Source organism: Rhinopithecus roxellana, chromosome 3 (assembly GCF_007565055.1).
Source record: "Rhinopithecus roxellana isolate Shanxi Qingling chromosome 3, ASM756505v1, whole genome shotgun sequence".
Classification (NCBI taxonomy): domain Eukaryota; kingdom Metazoa; phylum Chordata; class Mammalia; order Primates; family Cercopithecidae; genus Rhinopithecus; species Rhinopithecus roxellana.
In genome coordinates this window covers 155439444-155462213 of record NC_044551.1, presented here as the reverse complement: position 1 = coordinate 155462213, position 22770 = coordinate 155439444, and the positions used below count along the sequence as shown (strand labels likewise).

General features: G+C 41.1%; 1 protein-coding gene across 1 annotated transcript in view; it reads right to left on the bottom strand.

The window, feature by feature from the left end:
• CTNNA1 (catenin alpha 1) overlaps window positions 1-22770 on the bottom strand; it is a 180253-nt gene that overhangs the window by 140851 nt on the left and 16632 nt on the right. Inside the window, exons 2-3 of the mRNA XM_010388106.2 lie at window positions 12865-12971; window positions 11189-11384 (exon numbers count right to left, since the gene is read on the bottom strand). Coding sequence (XP_010386408.1) covers window positions 11189-11384; window positions 12865-12969 — 301 coding nt within the window. The 5' untranslated portion in view covers window positions 12970-12971. The remainder of the gene's footprint in view (window positions 1-11188; window positions 11385-12864; window positions 12972-22770) is intronic.

Here is a 22770-nt window from a genome sequence, read left to right as displayed (position 1 = left end):
ACTATAAGCTCATCTGAATCAGAGCAAGTCTAGAAAACCTCTTAACTTACCCCCCCCCCACCTTCCCCATCCCCTGAGGGTAAAGAAAGAAGCTTTGAAATTTCTTTTTCCAGTTGACAGACAGAATGGATTAAAAAGAAAGAAGTTAAAATAAAGTAACACACATATTCATGTTCTCATTTTCCTTACTAATTCAAGTGTGCCCTGCTGCTATTCAGAAACACTCCAAAGAGAGGCACTTACTTCCTGATTACACATTCAAATAAATGCATAACATGCATTTCAACTTGGAATCACTTTCTTAAGAAATTAACTAGTAGAAATCATGTTACTGCAACATCATGGTTGAAGTCATGCCAAAACCAAAATTTTAATACCTAAAATAACTTCCTCAGCTACACTGACTGTACAAATATATTAAGGCAGTAATATTACCCACTGTAACTCATAAGTATTATTATCCTGGTTAGTGTTATTTATTTTTGTGAGCTTAACAAGACAGACTTTTTAATTAAAGGGGAAAAAATGAAGCACTTCAAAATGACATTAGAATTTAATAACTTCACTCTTCTTTCCTTAATTCCAAGCTGGCTACAGCAGAACCCAAGTCTCTGCAAAGCAGCATATGCTCACACAAGGGTAGTGATCCAGAAGCAGACAGCATCCTTGACACATCCCAAGTCAAAGAAAATATAGCCTCCGCCCTAAAGACTTATAGTTTAAGTCAGGCAGACAACTTTAAGACATAAAATTCCCAGATGACAACCAGCTAATGATTTTTCAGAATTTATATTTTGCTTTTCCTGCTCAAGTTAAATGAAGAGCAAGAAAAAATGGATTAAGTGGTGAGACTGAAGGAATGGGGTCAATAACAATTTTTAAATTAATTATAGTCTTCAGGAACATCTGAAAGGTAGGAATTGGAGTGGGGGCACTTCTAACAACAGACTAAGCCACAATGGGATCACATGAAAAGAGACATCCACAAAAACAAGAGGAAAAAACAGGATGAAAATTCTACCAAGACAAGCGGAAAAGACAAGAAAACAAATGAGAAGCCAGAACTCAATGGAAGAATATTAGAAAAAAATCAGCTGATTTCTTGCTAGTTTTAATAAAGTTATTATACTAAATCTGAAAATCTAATTAACTTAACTTTAATCTTTTTCAAAATGTTGAATGTTTCCCAGCTACCGCTCTTCCAGAGCATCATTAACACTTTTTGAAACCCATTCCAAAGTAAACCTTCCAAGTAGGAATACTTGTCATTTTTCTCCTGTGAAAAATTAAAGAGCCCGTATGTGAGATCAAGCTCATGATCTCAACCCGATTAAAACCACACTAACCAGATCAAATTAAAATGCAATCTCTCTCACACACACCCACGCAATGCTCTTCAAAGCTATGTTTTAAGTCTTCACATCATGAACCCAGCAAACCCTGATTCTATTCTGCCTCCTGTCTACCTGTCAAACTCCACTTAAAACAGTCACTGATACTTGCTTTGTCCTAATCACATCTGTCTCTTAACAACTGTCTTCCAGGCTGTCTACAGTAGATGTGAGTACATCAGTCTGAAGCTGTCAACATCTGCACTGGACAGGAGACCAATTTTCGCCTCCTTCAATCTTGACTCTAGTCAGTTGCCAGGGAGAAAATCATGCCTCAAGAGCCTGACAGCCTGTGCTCAATGTCCTTTTGTCCGGGATGAAATACATTATTTTTCTGAAAATTATCTTGCCAAGATTCAAAGTGAAGCATGTATACATACACATACACATACATGTGTGTATGTATTTTTTTCTCCCTATATACAAATTATTCAAGCTGTACCAAAGAAGATGGCATCTATGTCCTTAGCTTCACTACACAGTTACACACAATTACTGAAATAAAAGAATGTCTCTCCATTAACATCAATTAAGAACTCTCATTTTCTATCCTTTCTTTTTAACAATGCCCTAAGAGACCCTCAGTTTTATGAGACTGGGTAATTCATGCTTTAAAGATTTTTAAAAAGCTGAAAATGGGTGCAGTACACCAACATGGCACATGTATAGACATGTAACAAACCTGCATGCTGTGCACTTGTACCCTAGAACTTAAAGTATAATAAAAATTAAAAATAAAATTAAAAAAATAAGAACAGCTACAATGAAAAGTAATTGCCTCTCTAAAAAAAAAAAAAAAAAAAAAGCTGAGAAAACAAGTACAATTAGAGTATGCTCACAAATCAACTATAGGTACTAAGATTACCCAGACGCTTGCAAACTCACAGGTTTTAACTATTGTGTTAGCAGCCAATAAATATTCTTTTCTTGTTCTAAAACTAACAAGACCTTTTTTTTTTTTTTGAGACAGTCTCACTCTGTCACCAGACTGCAGCGCAGTGGTGCACTCTCAGCTCACTGCAATCTCTGCCTCCCGGGCTCAAGCAATTCCCCCGCCTCAGCCTCCTGAGCAGCTGGGAGTACAGGCACATGCCACCATGCCTGGCTAATTTTTTGTATTTTAGTAGAGACAGGGTTTCACCATGTTGGCCAGGAGGGTCTTGATTTCTTGACCTCGTGATTTGCCCGCCTAGGCCTCCCAAAGTGCTGGGATTACAGATGTGTGAGCCACCACACCCGGCTGACATTTTTTACATAAAAGATGGTTTACGTAATGACTGAGATTTAGTACTGAACAACATTGACTGCTTTCAGTATGCTGAGATCTCCTACTCAAGGAAAATGCATTCGCAGTATCAAAGTTTGCCTGAAATGGAATGACCCGAAAGCCAAAACCTAAAAAGAAACATTTCAAAGAAATCCTAAGACAAATCTGTCTAAACACAAATAGATATGAAAGGGGAAAAACTGTAAGCCAAACATTAAGATGTGTGCTTGTTATTTATGGACAGGAATATTTAGTAAAATAACTTACTCTGTCTTCACTTTCTGGCCACCTGGGGGAGAAAGGATGTATAGTTGTCACTATAAAATGTTTTTTCAGGCCGGGCGCGGTGGCTCATGTCTGTAATCCCAGCACTTTGGGAGGCCGAGACGGGTGGATCACGAGGTCAGGAGATCGAGACCATCCTGGCTAACACGGTGAAACCCTGTCTCTACTAAAAAATGCAAAAAAAACTAGCCGGGCAAGGTGGCGGGCGCCTGTAGTCCCAGCTACTCAGGAGGCTGAGGCAGGAGAATGGCCTGAACCCGGGAGGCGGAGCTTGCAGTGAGCTGAGATCCGGCCACTGCACTCCAGCCTGGGCGGGCGACAGAGCAAGACTGTCTCAAAAAAAAAAAAAAAAAAGTTTTTTCAGCATTGAAGAAGAGGCTGCAGTGAATTACCCAGAGGTTTTCATGGTGTTTGCCATGAGAATAACAATACATACATGAGAGGTGACTGGCTGTGGTTAGTGGTATGATAGTCACAAAATGAAGGGCAAACCAAATGGCAGGCAGTAAGTCACTAGACTTAGCTACAATCAATCCTTGCTCTGTTCAGCAGAACTCAATCACCTTTTCCCAGATTACCATAATCTTGTCCTACCATTAAAACCAAAATTACAGACACATACAATCATTTCTTGATTTTCTACTCCAAGATAATTTAACCTCTGCTATGCCATTAGACTAATAAAGAGAAATCTAAAAGATCAGCATCTCCAGCCGATGAGCTATGTCTCCATTTTTGAAAACTTGGTGGAATTCCAATTAAAAAGAAAATAACAGGGCTTCAACAAATCAACAGAAAAAGGAGCACTAACGTTTATCAATATTTATCATTGCTCTAGGAACTCAAACACCATGATGTTTCAGATATATTAATAAATATTAATACATGTGATTAATAAACACAAAATAAAGTTTGACATTCATTACAACCAAATAATGCAAACATTTTAAAAGGCAGCATTTTACACCTGTAAGAACACAGGTCCTTAGCAGCACACACTGCCTCAACACCACCCTAAATGACTCAAGTCACAGGAAAACAAATTACTACAACTTTTCACATACCAGGTCCCTTAGTTTTACCTATTGAAAAGATCAGCTACTTGAACAGGCCTTGCTGGCAGTTAACATGCATGACAACTGGCCAATTCTCTCCGTCAATTCTGTTACAGCAGTCCCTTCCTACACAGCTCCATTTCACTCTCCACTACTATGGTCATCTCCAGAGTCTAGGTCCTGCCTCTGGGCTCTCCACCAATCCCTTTAATCCTTCCTGCACACAGCTAACACTAATCTCCCTGCAAAAACTCTACTTTTCCTCATATTCTATATTGCCCAGATGGTGGAACATCTTAAAACAGGAAGAAAATTAAAGAGACAAATTTCAGTTTCAAAAGGAAAAAAAAAGCTTTCAAAATAAACACAAACCAATGCTGGAAAGAACTCCTCCTTGAGGTAATAAGTGAGTCGTGTGTCACTTGATATATTCAAGCATATGGGACCTGCACCATGTAAGCTATGAGATCTGTCCCAACCATAGACTTCTCTTGATTCTAGATCATGTCCCTAACAGCCCTCCCTTCTTCATATGGCATTCCAAGTCACCCTCAAAAAACGCTCCAAACTAGATTAAACCTCTCCTGCGGCCGGGAGCAGTGGCTCACGCCTGTAATCCTAACATTTTGGGAGGCCAAGGTGGGTGAATCACGAGGTCAGGAGTTTGAGACCAGCCTGGCCAATATGGTGAAACCCCATCTCTACTAAAAATATAAAAATTAGCCAGGCGTGGTGGTATGCGCCTGTACTCCCAGCTACTCAGGAGGCTGAGGCAGGAGAATCGCTTGAATCCAGGAGGCAGACGTTGCAGTGAGCCGAGATACCACCACTGCACTCCGGCCTGGACAAGAGTGAGACTCCATCTCAAAAAAAACAAAAAAACCTCTCCTGCCAGCAGTGCTCAACAAGACTAGCACCCACCTCCAGCCAGGGACCTCACTGTTCCTCATGCCCATCTTGCATAGTCTATTTTTCTTACCTGGATGAGTTTCCTCTTGCTCCCTTTTCTACCTTTCAAGATCCAATGGAAGCTCAAACACCTTTAGTAAACTTTCCCAATCCCATGCTTACCCTCCCATTCCTCTGCCACTCATGCTATTAATTATTTTTCGTATTCATGTGTCATTATAAGCTCTAGGGGGGGAAAAAAAACAGGAAAAACAGCCTCCTATGTGCTAGAATATCATCTCCCCCTCAGGGATCACACACCATCAACCAGCCCATTCCTCATTCAGATTTCCCTGACACAAGCTTCTTCCCGAGAAATCTACTGTTGCTCAGTGCACAAATCATATACTGAGCAAAATATCACTAGAAGCAGTGCAGGAATACATAAAGGTGGACTTCAGTTTATTTGGGTCTTCTCCCCCTTCACTGACCCACAAATGCCCATGAGCTATAGGGAAGAAGTTACGGAAGTAGCAGTAAGACTTTGATCCTGGCCTTTGAGATCCAAGTATAAACTGTGGCTAATGGATTATAAAACACTGTTGTAGTAAGAAGCTGTTCCTCATCACTCCACTTCAAATTTAACATTAATGTGCCTCTGTTCATAATGTCTCTCCTTTTTCAAAAAAGCTTCATTTAAGTCTTCTCATCTCTGTCCCCTGAAAGTCCCCTATCTGGCTTAAGAGCCTTCTTTTTCTGGTCAAGCCCTATTCAAGGATTCATAAAATACATTTATGTACCACAAGGCAGCTGCTACTCTTTATCTACTGTTAAAATGTACATGGATGGGGAATGTCTGCTAATGGGTATGAGGTTTCTTTTAGGGATGATAAAAATGTTCTGGAATTAGATCATGGTGATAGCTGTACAAGTCTGAATACCCTAAAAAACACTGCATGATATACTTTAAATGGGTGATTTTCATGGTATGTGAAATTATAACTCAATTAAAAAAAAAAAAAAGCATAAGATTCTCCATCCCTACCCATGCATTTACATTTGGCACTGGAAAGGAAAACACACTTCGAATTTTGAGAAAAGAGCATTTTCTTTCACTGTACTTCTCAGAGAATAATCAATTATCTTACTCAAACATTTAAGTGCCTATCACGGACCAGGTACCATCTTAAATACAAAGGGAATGGTCACCAGACCAGCACAGAACCTGCACTGCTGGAGCGTGGAGAGGAAAAGGCAACCAATTTAAATTACCTCTGTGATAAGCGCTAAGATGAAAAAGTACAAAGGTAAGATTGATCTAATGAGGATGGGAGGGATATGGGAGGTTAACAGGATCCTAAAATAAGAAAAGAGCACATCTAAGAGGCATACGTACACCTCCGCCTATATAAGGTAGTTACTCAAAAACTAAGCAGATTAGTAGTACAATTAAACTCCTAGATTACAGGGATTTGGAGGCCATGCAACTGGTGACTGGCTCCTATCCACCACATGTGGCCCACCTGACCATTTCATTAGCCTTGAAGTCAAGTGATCCTAAGTTTTTAAGTACGTGAATTTTTTTAGCCTCACTTATAGCATTATCATGAAATTTCAGTATACTCACAAATGTGCATATTAATTATTCATGTAATCAGGGTCTAACACAAAAAGAAAGTTACACATCAAAAACTGTGTACATTCCAATTTCTGGTTATTATGACTGCACAGGAAGCACTGGACATGTACAAACCCAAAGGTCTACTTTTTGGCTCAAAAGTGTAATAAACAAACACATAAATAAGTACTTTTTTGAAGACAGTAAGCTCATATCTTTAACAGCCTGGGAAAACCCTAGATCAGGGTTAGCAAACTACAGCCTGTAATTTTTCCAAGTTTTGTTAGAACAAAGCCATGCCCCATGCCCATTTCTTTATATCCTGTCTATAGCTGCTTCCCAATTCAACAGCAGAGCTGAATATTAATAGTTTCAACAGAGACTTTTTTTTTTTTTGGAGATGGAGTCTCGCTCTGTCACCCAGGCTGGAGTGCAGTGGCATGGTCTTGGCTCACTGCCAGCTCCACCTCCCGGGTTCACGCCATTTTCCTGCCTCAGCTTCCTGAGTAGCTGGGACTACAGGCACCCACCACCATGCCCGGCTAATTTTTTGTATTTTTAGTAGAGACAGGGTTTCACTGTGTTAGCTAGGATGGTTTTAATCTCCTGACCTCGTGATCCGCCCACTCAGCCTCAGGGACTACAGGGGTAAGCCACCGCACCCAGCCCAGAGCTGTTATGATCAGAAAAGCCAAAAATACGTATTACCTGGCCTTCTAGAAGAAATTTGCCAACCCCCATCCTAAACAACGTCAACACTAATTCAGAACAAAGACATCTTAAAAATTCTTTAAAAATTAAGTGTTTCGGGCCGGGCGCGGTGGCTCAAGCCTGTAATCCCAGCACTTTGGGAGGCCGAGACGGGCGGATCACGAGGTCAGGCGTTCGAGACCATCCTGGCTAACACGGTGAAACCCTGTCTCTACTAAAAAATATAAAAAGCTAGCCGGGCGAGGTGGCTGGCACCTGTAGTCCCAGCTACTCGGAAGGCTGAGGCAGGAGAATGGCGTAAACCCGGGAGGCGGAGCTTGCAGTGAGCTGAAATCCGGCCACTGCACTCTAGCCCGGGTGACAGAGCGAGACTCTGTCTCAAAAAAAAAAAAAAAAAAAAAATTAAATGTTTCAGTGGATGGCATATTTTCATTTATCAGAAAAATTCAGAACAGTTAGGTCAGGGTTTTATGTAAATGCTCAGGACCACTGAAGCCAGGGCAGGGAAAAGTGTTGGTACAAATTTTCTTTTGCTGCCTGAGAAATTCCAAGAGGTGACAGCTTAAAACAATTATTAACTCCCAGAGTTTTCTATGGGTCAGGGATTTGGGGTTGGTCAGGACTGATGTCTGAAACTTGACTGGAGGTGGAGGATCTGCTTCCTAGGTGGTTCACTCACATGCTTGACAAATGTGTGCTGACTGATAGTGAGAGACTTCAGTTCTTCTCCACAGGACCTCCTGAGTGCACTCACCACATGGCTGCCAGCTTCCCCCAGAGAGAATAATCCATGAGAAAAAGTGGAGTGGATACAGCCCTATTTTTATAACTTTGCTCCCAAAGTAAATAGTGCCACTTCTACCACATTCTAGTCATTGTAGGAATCACTAAGTTCAACCCATGTTCAAGGGTTAGGCTCTATTTTTTTTAAGGGAGGGGTGTCCAAAGAATCTGCAGACGTATCAACACCACTACAGGGTTTCAAACGATGAGTAAATGGCCTCAACAACATAGCCAACAAGTCTCAATTGATTAAGCAATCTGTGCTTCATATTTTTGTAATATGTATTTTGTTCTATTTATGATAGAAAATTTGTTAAAATTCTCCAAAGAAAAGAGCCAAGAGAAAAAAGTAAGGCATTTCAGCTTTTCATATCTGATGCAATAATGATGATGGGAGGAAGTTATATTTTGGCTTTGGCTCTTTTTTTCCAAAGAGAAGGCAAATTATGGTGGATAGGTCATGACAATAAATAATTGCAAAACTGGACTAGGACAGACAAGTCCTCATGATTCAGAACCACATAAAAGATTATCATATATAAACAAAAATAACAAGAGAAATTCAGATATGCATTCAAAATTGTGGGGGTTTTGGGGAGCAGGGAATGTATCTTATACCATGACTGCTACACATTTGCATTGGAGAAACTTCTGAAATAAGAAACATATAAAGGCAACTTTAAAAATCACCTACAACAATTAAATGCATTTTGAAAATACATGTGCCCAGGCGCAGTGGCTCATGCCTGTAATCCCAACACTTCAGGAGGCCACGGCAGGCAGATCACTTGAGGTCAGGAGTTCGAGACCAGCCTCCAATAAGGCAAAACCCCATCTATACTAAAAATACAAAAATTAACCGGGTGTGGTGGCATACACCTGTAATCCCAGCTACTTGGAAAGCTGAGGCAGGAGAATCGCTTGAACCCAGGAGGAAGAGGTTGCGGTGAGCCAAGATCGCACCACTGCATCCCAGCCTGGGCGACAGCAAGACTCCAACTCAAAAAAAGAAAGAAAAGAAAAGAAATATCAATCACCAGACCCAGCAAACACTTGTCCAAACTTATCTGTTAATATAATTGTGAGCTTCGTTACAGCAGACAAGAAGGGCTGGGGAGGAGAATGTACCACAGAACACAATTAAGTAATAGCCTGATCTCAACATCAAGCTCAAAAAAACTGTCCTGGACCATTAAACTACTTTAAAATAAATTAATTCAAAACCCACTGTACTGGGCTGAATAGCATCGCCCAAAAATTCATGTCCACCTGGAGCCTGTGAATGTAACTTTATTTGGAAACAGTCTTTGCAAATGATATCAAGTTACAATGAGGTTATACTGGAGTAAGGTGGGCCCTAATTCAATGCTTGATGTCCTTATAAGAAGGAAATTTGGACACAGCGACACACAAAAAAGAAAAGTATATGATAACAAAAGCAGAGACTGGCCGGGCGCAGTGGCTCATGCCTGTAATCCCAGCACTTTGGGAGGCCGAGACAGGCGGATCACGAGGTCAGGAGATTGAGACCATCCTGGCTAACACGGTGAAACCCCGTCTCTACTAAAAAAATACAAAAAACTAGCTGGGCGAGGTGGCGGGCGCCTGTAGTCCCAGCTACTCAGGAGGCTGAGGCAGGAGAATGGCGTGAACCCGGAAGGCGGAGCTTGCAGTGAGCTGAGATCCGGCCACTGCACTCCAGCCTGGGCGGCAGAGCGAGACTCCGTCTCAAAAAAAAAAAAAAAAAAAAAAGGCAGAGACTGGAGTAATGAGTCTACAAGCCAAGGACTGCTGGCAACCACCAGAAGCTAGGAAAAAGGCATGCACAGATTCTTCCTAAGTTCCAACAAGGAATCAAGCCTGCCAACACCTTGATTTCAGATTTCTGCACTTCAGAATGATGAGAGAATAAATTTCCATTATTCTAAGCCACCAAGCTTATAATAATTTATGTTACAGAAGCCCTAGGAAACTAATATAACTGCTTAATTAGTACTGTGGAATTCTAGTAATTTCATTTTCAGTATCAGAAATATTTATCTTCAGCCTGAAAACTGAAAAAATATTTACCACTGAAGGTTATTTGTTCACAAATTCAGAAAACAACTGGAGATGTCATCTCTATCTAAGACACTGCCCATTTTAGGGTACTGCCACAAGGATGAATTTGATGTAAGACTGGACTATGCAATCTACCATCAGGTATGAAAGATCTATGAAGTTCTCCCAAGGGCTAGTACAGCACCTGTAAATAGCAGGGCTCGATTTACCTTAGCTGATATCCAAAAACCTAAAAAACCTACATCATTGTTGAAATTCTCTGACTGGAATAGAAACCTAACACAAAACCACAGGTTTCAAGGCACTGTGGCTCATGCCTGCAATTCCAGCACTTTGGGAGGCCGAGGCAGGTGGATTGTTTGAGCTTGGGAGTTTGAGACCAGCATGAGCAACTGGTGAAACCCCATCTCTACTAAAAATAAAAACTGCAGGTTTCAAGAAGTTTACCTTCCATATTTAAAGTCTTCCTTCCATACTTGTAACATAGTAAGGACAATTTTTCTAGCATTAATTACTGGTAAACTGTGGATTACCATTTTACTTTTTATCAATTCTGAGTTTCCCAAAACATGATTCCTTTATGCCCAGATTTATTTAAGTCAAGCTCCAACCAGTGCAAATATGCATGGCTGATATAACATACTATTCTGACATAACAGAACAATTTCTAGAGTTTTTTCAGAGTAGGTATTTTTCTATTTTATCACACCCATCTCTTCAGCATGAATTAAAAAGAAGTATTACATAGGATGAAAGGTAAACTTCTGTCCCATGTTTCCTATCAAATTGTGTTACAACATTTCTAAGACTTAACTATTACTTGAAACACCCAAGAGAAGTGGATTCAGATTCTCTAGATGTCCCTTTGCAAGCATCTCTCATGATTAAAATTTGAGCCAGTCCAACTTAATACATCTCCAATAACTAAGTTACTGAGCAATTGGCAAGCATGAGAATGAGAATTAAAATATAAGCCAGTCCAAGTTAATACATCTCCAATAACTGAGTAAGTTACTGAGCAATTGGCAAGCATGAGAACAGAATACTGACCACAAAAAAAATCTCCTTCAAACACTTATTTTCTAGAAGGGCCTGCCTCTCTTTACACGAAAAAGCAGTAATGACCTACCTTGTTTTCGAACATCTTCTACAGCAGCCACAAGCTCCTCCTTGAGAAACTGGCTCTCCTTCGCAATTTTATCCCCCTTCTCCAAGAAATTCTCAGTTGCTTGTTCAACAGATGCAGCCAAAACATGAGCCTTCTTAGAACGACCTCTCTTCTTATTAGAGGGCCCCTTACTATTGGTGTTTACCAGGGTTGTAACCTAAAAGTTTCATTTTTAACATTAAACTGGAGTCAATTAAAATGACTAATATCTTTAAAGATAGCAAGATTAAGTTATTCTTTAAAAAAATCACATTTATGAGATTCCACTGAGCATTAACATACAATTCCCCATATTTAAGATATACAGCAATGATGCTATATTTAATTTCCAAAATAACTCAGCTTTCTGAACGTGTACAGATTTAACACATATTTTAATTTCTCAAATATGATCATTAGGTTTTTAGTTTGATTTTACAAATTAAAAAATGATTAGAGGCCGGGCGCGGTGGCTCAAGCCTGTAATCCCAGCACTTTGGGAGGCCGAGGCGGGCGGATCACCAGGTCAGGAGTTCGAGACCATCCTGGCTAACATGGTGAAACCCCGTCTCTACTAAAAAATACAAAAAACTAGCCGGGCGAGGTGGCGGGCGCCTGTAGTCCCAGCTACTCGGGAGGCTGAGGCAGAAGAATGGTGTGAACCCAGGAGGCGGAGCTTGCAGTGAGCTGAGATCTGGCCAGTGCACTCCAGCTTGGGTGACAGAGCGAGACTCCGTCTCAAAAAAAAAAAAAAAAAAAAATGATTAGAGACAAGCTAGATGTCTCTACGATATGTCACCAATATAGTATCTGGAACACTCCATGTTCCAGAAATAGGTTAACAATGAACTTAGCTTTATCTGGAGATCGCACTGCTACTGTTCTCAAACTTTGCAAAATGTTTTAAGATAATTTGCTTCTGAAGTCTTTTCACGGTTTATTCACACAAATCTCAGCAATTAATTAGTAAAGGCCCCTAATAAAGGAATGATTGCCCAAAGAAGCCTACAGTGATGATGCTTTATGTCCTAGAACATTACCATCATTAATACACATAATACCAGATGATCTATAGGTTAAAGATGATTAAGATATGCTACAGTGTAAATTTGCCAAACAAGACTCATTTTCTCTCTCTCTGAATCTCTCACATACAGACAATAGACACACTATTGCAAAACACCAAAGGTACACAGCTAGTCGCTAACGGTTTATGAACTACCCTAACATTGTGACATTTATAACATAATATACCAAACCTAAACCCTCAAGTTCAATTACCTGCTAATTAATCCCACACAATGAAAGGTGTGTTAAGCAGAGTGAGAGGCCTTAACAATCAAGGATCCAGATCCCACCTTTCTTGGGTTTCCCCTCTAAAGAAAGGTGAGGTATCTGCAAAGCACAAACATTTGCAAAGTTGCACTACATACCATGGACCCCAGTTACTAGCAATAAGACCGAAGAAAATGACCGCAGCAGCATTCTCAAAGGGTTAAATAAACCCATGCATCAATATTCAAATCATCTAAGAACTGTCACCTAAACTCAAGTACTGGAAGTAAGGCTTTGAACTAAATAACCTTGCTCTTATAGTTGTTACCCAGGCCTGTGCTACAGAACCAGTTTACAATGCATTTGTGTTTTCAGATTCTTACCTGTGTAACAAGAGGCTCCAACAGTCTCTCGACTGCCAGAGTCCTGATTTCTAGACTTTTGGGATCCCACTTGAAGTTTATGTTGCCTGTGTGGACAGCAGTCATTTCTAAAAAAGAAACAAAAAATCAGTCAAGCAAACATCAAACACAAACATGAAATATGTAACAAATCTTCTCCTACTTTGGGACTTTTGCATCAGAAAGTTATATTCACCACAGATGAAAAAATTCTAACTAGCCTGCACATGAGGACCCAGTAAACCTTACAATCTCTTAAAATTTAATGATTTCAGGCTTACAAATACTAGGGGTACTGCAAAAGGGCATTCCCAAACACACAGAACGTTTCCCTTTGGGCTTCTCTAGCGCAAGACTTCCTACTTCAGTTCCTACTCAGTTTATCGCCCAATCTTTAGAAAGAAGATGAAAAACTAAAGTGAACCTTTTTTTTTTTCCTTTTTCTTTTTTTTGAGACGGAGTCTCGCTCTTTCGCCCAGGCTGGAGTGCAGTGGCGTGATCTCAGCTCACTGCAAGCTCCGCCTCCCAGGTACACACCATTCTCCTGCCTCAGCCTCCCAAGTAGCTGGGACTACAGGCACCCGCCACCATGCCCAGCTAATGTTTTTGCATTTTTAGTAGAGACAGGGTTTCACCGTGTTAGCCATGATAGGATGGTCTCGATCTCCTGACTTCGTGATCCACCCACCTTGGCCTCCCAAAGTGCTGGGATTACAGGCGTGAGCCACCATGCCCAGCCGAAAGCTACTTTCAAAGGCATTGCTTCAAAAACAAATACAGAAGATCCTGATTTTTCCTACTCCACAACATTTATGGTATAGTAGTATCTAAAAGGTATGCCTCACTTCATTTTTTGATGGATTCCTAGAGAAGGACTTGTCTTCTTCTATTAAAACTTAATGCTTAATCGGTTGCCCTCTGCACCCACAGCTATTATCACTCATAGCCAGAAGAAATTTCAAATCACACTTAGTCAAATATCACTGTATCAGTGTCAAGGGAAACTTCTGTCAGACAGTGGCTTTAAGAATAGGGAGAAAACATCAATGAAAATAACAGTCTTTTCTTCTAAAAGTAGTGCCTTAAATTATTAAAGAAAAAAAAAGACAGAAAAGGCATGAAGTTGAGGTAAACACTGATATAAACTTTCTAGACAACAAACTGCTGGTAGACATCTAAAAGCATAAAGGCTGGGCGTGGTGTCTCACTCCTGTAATCCCAGCACTTTGGGAAGCCAAGGTGGGCAGATCACCTGAGATCGGGAGTTCGAGAACAGCCTAACCAACACGGAGAAACCCTGTCTCTATTAAAAATACAAAACTAGCCAGGCTGCTGGTGCACGCCTGTAATCTCAGCAACTCAGGAGGCTGAGGCAGGAGAATCGCTTGAACTTGGGAGGCAGAGGTTGCAGTGAGCCGAGATCACGCCATTATACTCTAGCCTGGGTGACAAGAACAAAACTCCAACTCAAAAATAATAATAATAATAAATTTTTTTTTTAAAGAAAAGCTTAAAAAAGTACATTCCTGACCCAGAAAATCTACTGCTAAAATTTTATTCTAAAATTAAGAAACACGTAAAAACTTGGATACAATGATGTCCACAACACCGCTGTATATAAACATTACTAATTATAAATTACCTAAATTTCAAACAACAGATCACTCAATAAATTATGTAACAATGACACAATGGGCTACAATGCTACTCTTAAAAACAATGTTGTCAAATTAAAAAACAAAACAACCAGCCTGGCCAACATAGTGAAACCCTGTCTCTACTAAAACTAAAATTAGTCCACTGTGGTGGCACACGCCTGTAATCCCACCTACTCAGGAAGCTGAGGCAGGAAAACCACTTGAACCTGGGAGGTGGAGGTTGCCAAGATCGCACCACTGCACTCCAGTATGGGCAAGAGAGCAAGCTTTTGTCTCAAACAAACAAACAAAAAAAACCAGTGTTATCAGTGCCCAAGTATTTGTTTCTGTTAAATACAATGTGCATGGTGGTTCATGCCTGTGATACCAGCACTTTGGGAGGCCAAGGCAAGAGGATCAGTTGAGCCCAGGAGTTTGAGACAAGCCTTGGCAACACAGAGCGACCCCATCTCTTTTTTTTTTTTTTTAAAGGGACCATTTCCCATTAATAGAAACCAGGGTTCCAGGTCTGAAGCACTGTATTGTGCAGAAAGGGGACAAGACTAACAAGATCATATCAAAAGACAGAGGAAGCAAGGGCTCCCACCAGCCAAATTTAGGACAACTATCAAAGAGAATAATAACTGTAACTGTCTGTAACTAAATAATTAAATAAATATCCTTAAGACCATAGGGATCCTCAAAAGAAAGGGTGTGGGGAGGGAATTTCTAGAATAGAATTCGAAAATGACAATCTTGCAACCCCCACTGTAGTAACCAATCTAGCCAAGGATTAGCAATGAATGTCAAAACCACTGGGTGAAAACTGGCCAGGCGTGGTGGTTCATGCTTGTAATCCCAGCACATAGGGAGGCCAAGGTGGGTGGATCACCTGAGGTCAGGAGTTCGAGACCAGCCTGGCCAATGTGGTGAAACACTATCTCTACTAAAAATACAAAAATTAGCCAGGCATGGTGGCGGGCGCCTGTAATCGCAGCTACTCATGAGGCTGAGCCAGGACAATCGCTGGAACCTGGGAGGCAGAGGTTGCAATGAGCCGAGATCATGCCACTGCACTCCAGCCTGGGCAACAGAACAAGATTCCATCTTAAAATAAATAAATAAATAACTTTGAACTAGATCCCTCATAAAAGACTACCAACTACTGCCTTCTTCAGAGAGCTTTGGTGGAGATTAAAGAAAGTATGATCCATTGAATAATGCGTGAGTCCATGCGAATATGAATAAAGAAGGAAAAGTTCTTCCAAACAACAGGAAACAAACTAATAAATGTAGAAAGAATAATGTACTTAGAAAAATCAGCAAGGCCGGGCGCGGTGGCTCAAGCCTGTAATCCCAGCACTTTGGGAGGCCGAGACGGGCGGATCATGAGGTCAGGAGATCGAGACCATCCTGGCTAATACGGTGAAACCCCGTCTCTACTAAAAAATACAAAAAACGAGCCGGGCGACGAGGCAGGCGCCTGTAGTCCCAGCTACTCGGGAGGCCGAGACAGGAGAATGGCGTGAACCCGGGAGGCGGAGCTTGCAGTGAGCTGAGAGCCAGCCACTGCACTCCAGCCTGGGCGGCAGAGCAAGACTCGGTCTCAAAAAAAAAAAAAAAAAAAAAAAAAAAGAAAAAGAAAAAGAAAAAGAAAAATCAGCATTCAGGAACCATAATATTAACTGCTTCAGGTAAGAATCAAAGAATGCTAACCAAGTAGATTAGCATTCAGTTTCTCAGTAAAGTGTGATCTAGTGTCACAGTAACTCCCAACAGATTATTTATTTATGACAAATGGGGGAAATAGTAACTTTAGAGTCCAGAAACCTGAGATGCCACCTTAACCAAGTAATCAAAATTAACATCCCAAATAAGGGCACAAACCCACATCACGTACCTCCTAACACGATGCGCTGAGAAGGATACAACGTCACCTCTGTGTAATTTTGCCTGAAAATTACATAACCTCAACTAGTCATGAGGAAACATCAAATTCAAAGGGTGAGACAGTCTACAAAATAACTGGCTGTAGTCTTGAAAAATGTCAAAGCAGCCGGGCACGGTGGCTCACGTCTGTAATCCCAGCACTTTGGGAGGCCGAGGCGGGTGGATCAGAAGGTCAGGAGATCGAAACCATCCTGGCAAACACCGTGAAACCCCATCTCTACTAAAAATACAAAAAAATTAGGCGTGGTAGCGGTCGCCTGTAGTCCCAGCTACTCTGGAGGCTGAGGCAGGGGAATGGCATGAACCCTGGGGGCAGAGCTTGCAGTGAATGGAGATCGCGCCACTGCACTCCAGCCTGGGCCACAGAGCAAGACTCCATCTCAAAACAAAACAAAACAAAACAGAAAAGAAAAGATGTCAGAGCCATAAAAAACAAAGATAGATTAAGAAACATTTCCAGAGGCTGGGCGCGGTGGCTCACACCTGTAATCCCAGCACTTGGGAGGCCGAGGCGGGCGGATCATGATGTCAGGAGATACAGACCATCCTGCCTAACATGGTGAAACCCCGTCTCTACTAAAAATAGAAAAAAAAAATTAGGCAGGCATGGTGGTGGGCACCTGTAGTCCCAGCTACTCGGGAGGCTGAGGCAGGAGAATGGCATGAACCCGGGAGGCGGAGCTTGCAGTGAGCTGAGATGGCACCACTGCATTCCAGTCTGGGCGACAGAGCAAGACTCCGTCTCAAAAAAAAAAAAAAAAAAGAAAAGAAAAGAAAATAAATATTTCCAGATTAAACGAGGCTAAAGAGACTTAAACACAGTGATTCTGGACTGAAATTGTGTTGAGAAAGGGAAAAAATTGAGACAACTGACAAAATTTGACTATGGGTACTGAATTAAATAGAAGTATGGTATCAATGTTAAATTTCTGAATTTTCATCATTATACTGTCATTATCCAAGCATCAAATCTAGAATCACTAGAGATAGGGGTGCCAAAAGGAACCTGCATTTGCCTAATCTGGTAACACAGAATGCCAGTGTCCCAGTCATCTGTTTCATTGAGGGTGGATGAATTTGCCGTCTACATTCATGTAATGTCAGGCCTACACTTTGGTTTTTAAAAGTTATTTGTCCACTCAACTGATCAACCCAAGTCAGTAAACCTTAGGAAATGGAATGCTCTAGATTGCTAAAGGGCTGACAACAGCTCAAGCAAATGTCATCAAATGTCACAGATAAGACATTTCAGAAGAACTATTTGCCCTATAGATCCTACGTATCCTAGCATTCCAGAGATACTGCATTAACACAAACAAAACATAGAACCTTCCAGGATTGTAAAGGGAGGGAGCCGAGAGGAAACTTAAATGAAGCCAGCTGCAAGCAGACATTTAGGTATATGTGGTCACATGTGTGTTTAATTATTAAACAAGTACAACATAACTATTTCACTTTCTCAAAAAGATACTTTCATTTTTTTTTTTTTTCTTGAATAAAAAACATTCTTGGTCTTCTGTTTTCCTAATTTTGATACTTTGGAGTACAAATAATTTCATTTACTTCTTAACTTTAAAAAGGTGACACAACAGCACAATACGCACAACAGCACAATCATGAATTGCAAATGACACCTGGCCTCTCCAGGCTAGGGATGGGGACCACTAGGAGGAGCCAGGACTTCAAAATCAGAAAGCTTGTGCCCACTTGTTCATCAACTCCAGGCAATCTTTACCACATGAACCCAGGGTTTCCAAACCATCTGACTTTTCAAGAGAGGCCAGGGACGCAGATTTTCACATGGAATCTCCCAACTTTAATGTTAGTGACAACTTCCAAGAAGTCTTACTTTGCAAAAATAAATTATTTAATATTAGAAAAAAAGCCAGGTGCGGTCGCTCCACCTGTAATCCCAGCACTTTGGGAGGTCATAATGGGAAAATCACTTGAGCCCTGGAGTTTGAGACCAGCTTGGGGAACACAGCGAGACCTCGTCTCTACAAATAATTTAAAAATAAAAAACAGGCCAGGCACGGTAGCTCATGCCTGAAATCCCAGCACTTTGGGAGGCTGAGGTGGGCAGATCACCAGGCTGGTCAGAAGTTCAAGACCAGCCTGGCCAACATAGTGAAACCCTGTCTCTACTAAAAATACAAAATTAGCCGGGCATGGTGGCGCATGCCTGTGATCCTAGCTACTCAGGAGGCTGAGGCATGAGAATCACTTGAACCCGAGGAGGTGGAGGTTGCAGTGAGATGAGATCACGCCACTGCACTCCAGCCTAGGCAACAGAGTGAGACTTGGTCTCAAAAACAAAACAACTAAACAATTAGCCAGATGTGGTGGTGTGCACCCGTAGTCCCAGCTATTCAGGAGCCTGAGGCAGGAGGATCGCTTCAGCCAAAGATAGTGGAGGCTGCAATGAGCCATGATCTTGCCACTGCACTCCAGCCTGGGCAACAGAGTGAGACTCCGTCTTAAAAAATTAAAATTAAAAAAAATTAATTCACCAGACTCAGGCTCCCTAACCCTGCTTCTAAAGGAGTTAAGGCAAAGGACTCTAATCACTCATTTACATTAAGAAACTTAAAATACACTAACACTTGAAAATTGAGAACTCAGTGTATTTTCAAGACTTTCAATAACCATAATGCAAGCAGACTGCCCTGTATATTACCTTTAATCAAAAGCACCAAGAAGCTTGTTTTTTTTTTCCTTTACTTTATCACTTACTTCTTGCCCTGTTCTAGCCACACTGGCCTTCTCTTTCGGTAAGTCCCCAAAGACACTGCCTCATCTGTGTTCCCTCTGCCTGGAATGCACTCTTCCCCCAGAAGACCATTTCTTTCCTAACTTTCAGATTTCAGCTCAAATGCTGTCATGACAGAAAGGCACTCTAAGGACCCTACTAATTCCATTACTTATGACCTCGCTTCATTTTCTTTTAGCTCATATGGTCTTCCTTGTTTACATATTGATGCCATTACTACAGTGTAAGTCTCATGAATGCAGGGTCCTGCCAAGAGTGATTCCGAACATCATGAAATGGTGCTACAGAGCCAAGGCAAGTTTTCGTGATCCCAATCCTAAAAGAATTTCAAAAAATAAAAGTATCTTAAAATCTAAAGAGAATGTATTCTACTTGAAACATCAGCTCCTGGAACCAGCTCTGTCACTTACTCTCTGACTTTTGGGTAAGTCACTTCACCTTTCCGGATCCTTGGTTTTATCATCTATAAAAAGAAGTTGAATTCTATACTTCAAATCCTTCTAGTCCTGAAATTCTGGTGCTCTTTTCATTTATGTTGTCACTCAACAGCCACTGAATTGTTTTATTAAACTTAATTTTCTCAGATTTAGCATGTGGTCTTCAGAGCTATACTTTAAGTTTAAGGACGATAACTATGCCTATGTTTCTTTACATCCCTTAAGTTGCTGGCTGGGAGCTTTATGCAGGGCAGACAGTATTAGTTGAGCTGAATTTATGCAACATGATTTGCAAATATTTACAAGCCTCCCAAGACAAAGCTCCTGCCTTAATCTTAGTCATATCTTCTGGTTCTCTACAAATAATGTATTGTTCAGAGTAACTAAACAAATAACTTTTAAACTCTTGGCAGTTTCTACTTTTCCAATTAACTTACAGAGCACTCCTTCGCAAGATCTATTACAAAACCTACTAGAGCTAGCCAACCTTAATGAACTACAGTAACCTTAGGTTTTTTCAGGAGGGATCATGCTTAATGGAACTAAATAAAAAGTTAAACTGCAGTTATTTGGTCTTCATTACCTTATAAATGGCAATCCTGGCTATAAAGCAAAAGTTTGCTATAAATTCAGAAAGGGGGAGAGATGCAATCATTTGGCTAGCAATCTACAACAGAAAGAGAAATGGAGAAGCAATGAAGAGAAAATAAAAGCATAGTTCTGTCAGACCCAAGGGGGCTGATAATTGGCAAACTGCCTCATTTGTGCAAAGAACTACGTACCTTCTCCGAAGATGTTCAACATTCACTTATAAAAGATGGCCACATCATCCTTAAAATGTGTCTGCTCCTGAATTTTCATCATTATATTGTGGCAGATTTAGACTATCTTTACCATGCTACTCAATGCCCTTTTTTTTTTTTTTAACAGCAAGGTTAACTTAATGAAATGTTAGGATGGTTCGTTTAAATGCAAATCAGGAAATTCAGAAATTAAAAGTACCCAAAGCAACGTTAACTGTCACACTGCACAAGACAGAAGACTGTGGACTACTCAGTGCTGTCACAGGTATGCCAGGTTGCATCTGCATCAAGCAGAGTTAACACAGACTTCAGAACCTCAACTCTCAAATCTCCTGGTAACTGCCAAAAAGTTCAAGGTAGCTTATGATTAAGACACATTCTGGCCTGTATCCCAGCACTTTGGAAGGCCAAGGTGGGAGGATCACTTGAGCTCAGGAGTTCAAGACCAGTCTGGGCAACATAAAGACCTCATCTCTAGAAAAAAAAAAATTTTTTTTAAAGAAAAAAAAAAAATTTAGCTGGGCATGGTGGTGCACACCTGTGGTCCCAGCTGGCTACTCAGGAGGCTGAGATGGGAGAATCACTTGAACCCAAGAGGTCAAGGCTGCAGCGAGCCATGATCATGCCACTACACTGCAGGCTGAATGGTACAGGCAGATCCTGTCTCAAAAACATACAAAAAATAATAATAATAATAATAAAACACTTAAATCATTTTTATGTTGCTCCTTTTCTTATTTTTCTTGAAGGCACCAAAGGCAACGGGAGCAGTTGGAATTGCTGTGCTACAAGCATCAGGAGACACACTGATTACAACAAAAAGCACTTAGCAAAGGACAAAAAGTAAACCTAAAAAAACAATATTCAGCCAACCATTTAGCCTTCACTCACAAATATTAGTGCCTTGTACAGGCACTATCCCAGAAAGCAGTCAACAAGAAAAAAAGAACCCTGCCTTCATGAAGCCTTCATTGCAATAATGGCATAAATAACTAAACAAAGAAGACAGTATCAGAGCTAGGAAGAAAATTAAGCATTGTAATGGTAATGGAATTAAGCAGGGTCCTTAGAGGCCTTTCTGTCTTGACAACATTTGAGCTGAAATCTAAAAGTCAGGAAAGAACCAATCAAGTGAGTATCTGGGGGAAGAGAGCATTCCAGGCAGTGGGAACACAGATGAGGCAGGATCTTCAAGGACTGACAGAATGAGAAGGCCAGTGTGGCTGGAACAGAGCAACAAGCAGTAGGTCAAGTGAAGGAAAACAAAACAAGCTCCTGAGGTGAAGTGACAGTTTGCTGTATGGACTGGATATTTATGTTCATTTTTTTAGCTTCCATCATATTATAGTTGAGACCATTAACAATGGAAGAGTGTTTAATAGAAAGCTGCACCAAGCCCTCCTAACAACTGATAATGGATACAGAGGAAGTCCCTGTTTCCTTAAGACTGGATGACTAGTCTAAAAAGCAAAGAATGTGAAACAAGCATCTGGACTGGAGGCACAAGAAAAAAAAGAAAATACAGAAGACATTTTTGTTTTACAACAATTGGACTGAACTGATTTCCTTGAACCAAAAATCATTTTTTTAAAAATAAAAATATCACCGGGCACAATGGCTCACGCCTGTAATCCCAGCACTTTGGGAAGCCAAGGCAGGTAGATCACTTGAGGTCAGGAGTTCGTGACCAGCCTGGCCAACATGGTGAAACCTCGTCTCTACTAAAAATTACAAAAAATTAAGCCAGGCGCCTGTAATCCCGGCTACTCGGCAGGCTGAGGCAAGAGAATCACTTGAACCCAAGAGGCAGAGGTTGCAATGAGCCGAGATCACGCCATTGCACTCCAGCCTGGGCAACAAGACTGAAACTCCATCTCAATAAACAAACAAATAATAAATAAAATAAGCAGCCGGGTGCAGTGGCTCACACCTGTAATCCCAGCACTTTGGGAGGCCGAGGCAGGCGGATCACCTGAGGTCGGGAGTTCGAGATCAGCCTGATCAACAGGCAGAAACCCTGTCTCTACTAAAAATACAAAATTAGCTAGGCTTAGTGGTGCAGACCTGTAATCCCAGCAACTTGGGAGGCTGAGGCAGGAGAATCGCTTGAACCAAGAAGAAGGAGGCTGCAGTGAGCCAAGATCGCACCACTGCACTCCAGCCTCTGCAACAAGAGCGAAACTCTGTCTCAAAAAAATAAAATACAATAACAAAATAAAAATATCGGGAGGCTGAGGCAGGAGAATCACTTGCACCCAGGAGGCGGAGGTTGCAGTGAGCCGAGATCATGC